Source organism: Cydia pomonella, chromosome 26 (assembly GCF_033807575.1).
Source record: "Cydia pomonella isolate Wapato2018A chromosome 26, ilCydPomo1, whole genome shotgun sequence".
Taxonomy (NCBI): domain Eukaryota; kingdom Metazoa; phylum Arthropoda; class Insecta; order Lepidoptera; family Tortricidae; genus Cydia; species Cydia pomonella.
This window is the reverse complement of record NC_084728.1, coordinates 1889900-1897249: the sequence shown is the minus strand read 5'-3', so window position 1 is coordinate 1897249 and position 7350 is coordinate 1889900. Positions and strand designations below refer to the sequence as shown.

The following is a 7350-nucleotide window of genomic DNA, read 5'->3' as shown; positions in this document are numbered from 1 at the left end:
ATAACGGTACGCGCAAAAAATGTCCCGTAAGCAGCTCGCGAGTTCTTCGTAATACGTGGTAGAGGTAATTCTTGTAAACAAATATAAAATACGTTTTTGGCAAAATTCATTTTTGGTACAAGCTTTTATCGCTGACTATACTTATATTTCCATATGCAACTAATACTCGTCGAGACAATTCTAAAAACCCCAAATACAATTAGGTTGCGTTGTTTTATCACAGAGTTCATATGGCCATCTCCTAATTCAATCTGTAGCGCTCGCAGTGTTTCTGCAGTGCTCCAGTCTCCAGTTTTTGCCGAAAATTCATTTTTGATACAAGCTTTTATCGCTGAGTGTACTTTTATTGCTATATGCAACTAATACTCATCGAGCCAATTCTAAAAACCCCAAACGAAATTAGGTTGCGTTGTTTTATCACAGAGTTCCTATGGCCACCTCCTGTCTCCATCATCAGATCAGCTCGATGGTACTATAATATTGCATTCTCACCCGATTTAAATATGTATGCAAAATTTCAGCTTCAACGGAAGTCGGAAAGTGGGTGAAATTTACCTCCCAAGATTTGATCTACACCAACATACAATTACATTATATACTAACAGGTTAAGTAAGTTAAATAAAAGCTTGTAAAAAGTAAAACTGACTAAGAAGTCTTTAGCTAAAAATTTCGGAGTAAAATGGCTGAGACCTACGGACAGACAGACGGACGGACGGATGGACAGACGGACATGACCAAATTAAAAGAGTTCCTTTTTTATCTCATTAGGATCTAAACAGCTCGTGATTCTGAGTAGAAAAAAAACACAAAATTTATGAAAATACTACAAAATTTATGAGAGTGGCTTTTTTTTAAAGAAACGCTCAAATACGGCCATGCATCAGACCCGAAAGAATATCCATATACGAACACTCTAAGTTAAATAATAAGTTGTATTAAGATTTATAATTATGTCTCTTTATATATTTTAGCATAACATTGATTATAAATCAAATGTTGTCACGCGCTCCTTTATGCATATAATTATCGTCGAAAGTTATTTTCGCGGGTTTGAATCCGGACGGCGCCAGCTACGTAATACGGCGCAGCAGAAGCAACTTACTACTTACTCCGTTGGCTCAGCGACCCAAAATGAGATTTGGGCTTCGACACAAGACAGCGTCACTTTTCTCGATCCTGTGCAACTTCTCGCCATTGTTGACTCGAAGTTCGCGCAGATCCGCCTCCACCATGTCGCTCCAGCGGTACCCGGGGCGCCCGATAGGACTCCTGCTAGGCGATCCAGGTACGCTCTTTTCACGTTCCGATCTTCATCCATTCTCTCTCAAGGTGGCCCAACCAACGGAGTTTGTGAGCTTTACTTTCTCCCACGATGTTAAGTTCAGCCACTAGGTCTTCAATCTCACGGTTCTGAAGCACTGTGCAGCTTCCATCCGGAAAGCAAAGTTGACTTTATGTACCTATTTAACAAGTCACCATCAATGTGCCTGCTCTTCTTGAGCCGACTGGCATTATCAGGAATGATGGCAAGAGGCCTGATGAGGTGTCCTTAGTTCTTTGGAGCTTGGAACGGATGTTAGTGTGGGATGCTATATGCGTAGACACACTGGCACCGTCCCACCTCCAACGGTCTAATGTAAAAGCGGGCGCAGCGGCGGAAAACGCTAAAATATCGAAACGTAATAAGTATACGAGTAAGAGCCTCGGTAGAGAGTACCATTTTGTACCATTTGGCGGTTTGGCGTTGAAACTCAAGGTTTATCCATGGGGTCCCAGCGCGCACAAGTTTATTGCAGAAATTGCGAAGCGTCTGGTTGATGTAACTGGTGACCGAAGAGCTGGTGGCTTCCTCTACACACTTATACATATATAACTTAAGTACTCTAACAGGTAATACAAATAGACCTAGTTAATACTACATTAATTTAAATCAATAAATTTATTTATTTATGTAATACAAAGGATAATATTAATCAACATTTATAAATGACAACAAGAAAATTACTATTTGAATAGGACTCCAAGTCGAATAGCGCCGTAATCGGTAGTAAAACTCCATCTTACGGCATTATGTAACACTAAATGATTCGAGTGAAAGGTTTGAAAACATGGCTGTCAGATTAGCGCGTGTATGTTTCGATCTTTTTTCACAGTCGGTTTATAGATGGCGTTCAGAACACTAGCAATATATCACTCAATTGTACTCAAAATCATAATTTAATAAAATCAACTTATTTAATATTTTATCGTAATTTAAATGATTCTTCAAAAAAACCGGCCGAGTGCGAGTCGGACTTGCGCACGAAAGGTTCCGTACCATCTATAAAAACGGCAAAAAAATTACGTTTGTTGCATGGGAGGCCCCTTAAATATTTATTTTATTTGTTGTTATAGCGGCAACAGAAATACATCGTCTGTGAAAATTTCAACTGTCTAACTATCACGGTTCATGAGATACAGCCTGGTGACAGACGGACAGACGGACGAACAGCGGAGTCTTCGTAATAGGGTCCCGTTTTACCCTTTGGGTACGGAACCCTAAAGACATTGTAAACCTGGAAAATGAGACTCAAAAGTGGGAGACCCTGGCCTTTCCCCCACTTTTGAGTGGGGTAGTGGAAGCATCCACTTGAAAAATTGATTCCCCTTTTATGTTTACAAGTTTTTTTTTTAACTTGCCCTGTTAGTATGTTAGTTAGTGTGGGTCAAATTGTGGAAGCTAAATTTGACCCTCTTCCCGATTTCCGATTGAGCTGAAATTTTGCAACAATGCAATATTATGATGACATGGAGCTGATCTGATGATGGAGACAGGAAGTGGCCATGGGAACATTGTGATAAAAAACGCAAACTAATTGTGTTCGGGGTTGTTAGAATTGTTCGATGAGTATTCGTTGCCTGTGGAAAGAAAAGTACAGTCAGCGATAAAAGCTTTACCAAAAATGAAATGATTGTCAAAAAAATATTATTTTTCTAAACCAAACAAGTTAACGCATGCCATGTTTCATGTTTTCTTCTAGATGGGACAAACGGCCTAATTTGAATGAGAAACTAGGTATATAGGTTTTTTTTTCACAAAAAAACAACCTAAAAACCTATTATATATTATGCCGAAGCGATCGACCTCAAAATCAAAGTGATTTGTCAATATTTAGTAAGTGGAAACCGTTTTCTGTCGCCAACATGGCTTTGTTGGCAAGTGCTTTAATTATTAAATCATGTGACCATCCAGACGGCTTTCTATTCTTCGCCCATCTACTGAACCAGCCACTAGATCTCCGCTGAACATTGACAGGACATTGCAGGAGAACCGTTTTCACCCGAAATAGAATTTCATAGAAAAGTACCGTTATTACGTTAGGATCGCAAAGCTATGCTTCCCTCTTCCAGCGGGTAAATCCCCATTTTCACGGAAAACAAACATAATTGCAAAACGATCATATCATTATTGTTACGTAAACTATTTTCACCGAAACCATCAACGCAAGTTAATTGCAGACAGAGTAACACGCAAATACATCACGCGAATGTATTGACATTATTTACTAAATACAATCCACAAACACCGATCCTATGACAAGTCTACTGTGTACTCTGTTAAATTATGGAATTCCTTACCGTCTTCTCTTCGACACTGTCAATCGGTCGCATCGCTAAAGGTGAATTTAAAAAAGTTGTGGCTTTCGGACGGAACTTAATCAATCGCCTCGTGTGTAATGATCAACTTAGCACACTTGTATCATAATGTACTATTACAGTACATATGGTGCTGTTCAGTTTTACTACAATAGTCCCAATGCCTGCTGCGACCGGTTCATGGGTGTCTATTGTTGGGCCTGTAAATGGGTTCCAGCAGGCGTTCTACATGACATTAAAGCTCTCCAACTCTACGTGTTGGATCTATATCCCCACGCAGTGGTTATATTACGTTACTGTATCGAATATTACGTAACTGTGTCGAACCTTTTTTAATTTAAAAATAAGTATATCGGTATACTTTATATTTTTTTACTTCTTTTCAATTTTTAGTGTATTTCCCTCATTCCTTTTTGTCGTAATACATGTTTATCCTATAAATTATGTATGTATTTATATCCTTTGTCTTTCTGGTACCTTGTTGTAAATTTTGCTGCATTTGTCACCCTCTTTTCACTCAAAGGTTAACTGGAAGAGATCCCTCAAAGGGATAAGTTCGCCTTTGTACTTCTTACTAATTGTATGTTACTTTTAATATGTATTTTTGTAAAATAAAGAGTTTACTACTACTATTACTACTAAATTACAGGGAATAACTGACGACACGACGATCTCATGCAATAAAAGATTCTCTCTTAGATTTGAACAGAAAATAGAAATTAAAAATTTGAAATTATTTTATCATAAATATAGAGTGTGCGGAACTCTTCTCTAAGAGTCGTGGAATGTATGGGGCCCAATATTAACTACGGGGGTGCTAAGAAATTAGGGTAACTATTATAATTTAAGAGAAGTAGGAACATAAAAATAAATTAACTTTAAATAGAAATTAAAAAAAAAAAAATCTTATGTTTTTTTTTGTTTGCATTTACCGAACAAAAATAAATAAATTTAATCTATTTTAAATAATCATCATGTGCATTTAACTGCCAAGATATTTAACACTACATGTCAAAAAAAAAATTGTCAACAAATGTTTAACACTTCAGGTCATCAATTGTTATGGTCGTATCGTGCCACCAACATGAAAGAAGAAGAAATGCTCTTCTGTTCTCAATCATCGTCATAATTAATATATTTTTATCTCAAAAAATTTTAAGTTTTTCATTCGTTTTTGTTCTGTTCAACTTACTTTTCGTCCGTCGTCTTTACCTCATCTAAAACGCACAGCGCATGCTGTGGTTTAGGCGTTTTTTTATTTTACCGGATCCGGTGATTTTAACTCGGATCCGATAGCTCCTGATAAGTGCCTGATCTGGCCGGATTTCCGGATCCGCCGGACCGGATTGCAAACCCTAAAACAGAATAATAATTCTGCTCTAAGTTACGAAAAATAATGGTATTTTGTAACTAAAAAAATCCAAATCCTTTTAAACAAATTTTTATTTTATTTTTATTATTATTTTATTATTTATTATTTTATTTCAAGAAAAAACTTAAGTGGTAATACATATTTTGATTTCGTATTCCGTTCCGAATCAGAAGTTTTTTAAACCTTGCAAAGTTTATCCAAATCGTGCGAAAAGAAAATTTAAATAAATAAATAAATATTATAGGACAATATTATACAAATTGACTAAGCCCCACAAGTAAGCTCAAGGAGGCTTATGTTGTGGGTACTCAGACAACGATATATATATATATATATATATATATATATATATATATATATATATATATATATATATATATATACCATATAAATACTTAAATACATAAAAAACAACACGCAAGACTCAGGAACAAATATCCGTGCTTATCACACAAATAAATGCCTTTACCAAGATTTGAACCCGGGACCATCGGCTTCATAGGCAGGCTACCCACTAGGCCAGAACGGTCGTCAAATTTGACTACAAAAATTGGCCTACCTATGGTTTATAAATTAATATTTTCAGTGTTATATTGAGTAATGCACATGTTCACATTTTCGCACAACACACATAACGAGGACACCAATCAATTTTCCCAGTTTTCTAAAACTTGCGATCAAATAATAAAACTTTATCCAAATAAGCACGCCGTTTAAGAATTACATAAACATGGTCGCGTCACACACTATTTTATGTAACCAGTTACAGAGATAGTGGGGAACGTACAGACGGATCAGTTCGCGATCACCAGCCAACGGCGCCGCACGCTCGCCCGCTTTTAAAAAAAAAATGAAAACAAGATTATAACAACAATACATTTACATCAAAACATGTATTAGTAAGACAAAATACGAGGATTTTTCGAAAAAAGTGTTAGTCGTAAAATGAAAGTGAAACTCCAGGTGCAGTGACCGTTTCAATATGTTGAGCGAAAAATGGAAAGTCATTCTCATACTGGCTACGTCTGTGGTTGCGGGCGAGTCGAGCCGCGCGCTGAGCCTAGTTCGGGACCCTTATCGCCCTATTTTCATCCCTAAATACAAACCTAAACGCTCTAGAGTCCTATTTTTAGACGAACATGAAAATTACCAGCCAGTCGGACGAGGCGAGATAGATTTAACAGTAGAAAAAGTCAATTCGAAAATCAAATTTGACGACGCTAGCGATTATGATTTCACTTCACCGGGAGACAAGACGGAACTATCAGGAAATGAGAGATTCTACGAGCCAAGAATTCATCCTTTCCAATACCCTTTATATCAAGGAAGATTTGGGAGATATGCTCCTAATTTCAACTTTGAGCCTACGGTTCCTTACGCGCCTTTTTCACCAGTAGTCCGAAACAGTTTTTACAATACGGGTTGGAAGGCGCGTAGTCCAAGAGTAGTCTTTCCTTATAGTGATGTGAACGCTATCCATACAAATTCGCATGCTGGACCAGCGTTTAATGACAACGTTGTGTTCCGCGACAGTTTGAACGATGTGGGGGAGAACGAGTTAGCTCTGCAGGACGACAATAGTGGAGGTGATGCATTCGCGGAGAGAGGTGAGTGGGAAAGAAGTTTGATACATTAATAAGTTACTATCTCTAATTTGCAGTGGCGGTGCGAAAAGATAGATAGATAGAAATTCTATTTAGATAGATAGATAGAAATTTTTAGAAATTTTACTGACGTATGTCAATAAAGAGTATTCTATCATAGAATACTCTTTATTGACATACGTCAGTAAAATATACAACTTAAGAGGGCCGTATACCACAAGAACGTCTCTCGTACAAAGAGAGAAAACGTTATTCCACTTCTAAATATTTTCCTTTGTCCATGATTTTTTAGTATGTTAGTAACACAATGAAAAACCTATTTCTCAAAATTTGCATATCAAAAATAATTTCTTTTTTCAAAAAAGCGATACCTACAAACCTGGAATATATTATGCAGAAGCGATCGGCAACAAAATCAAAGTGGTTTGTTAAGATTTAGTTAACTGGAAAACGTTTTCTCCCGAAATTTCATAGAAAAATTACCGTTATTCCGCTAGGATCGCAAAGCTATTCTTCCCTTAAGAAAAAACAATCGATTAAAGGTAAATGTAACAGGCGGTCTTATCGCTAAAGAGCAATCTCTTCCAAAACGGAAAGAAGTTTTTACATGAGCTGTAGGTTGTAGGACTACTGCTCTTCTGTCTGAAAGGCAAGTAAAAGATTTCCAAAATCGAGTTATTAGGACGCACCGCCAGTGCAGTTCAAAATTCCAATATTAAGTAAAAACATTAAACTCA

At 36.9% G+C, this 7350-nt stretch overlaps 1 protein-coding gene across 2 annotated transcripts in view; it reads left to right on the top strand.

Annotated features, from left to right (window-relative positions):
• The first annotated feature begins 5721 nt into the window (after positions 1-5721).
• Positions 5722-7350, top strand: part of LOC133532052 (serine protease 33) — an 87235-nt gene continuing 85606 nt past the window's right edge. For both annotated transcript variants that reach the window (XM_061870544.1, XM_061870543.1), the window contains exon 1: positions 5722-6616. In XM_061870544.1, coding sequence (XP_061726528.1) covers positions 5992-6616 — 625 coding nt within the window. In that variant the 5' untranslated portion in view covers positions 5722-5991. The remainder of the gene's footprint in view (positions 6617-7350) is intronic.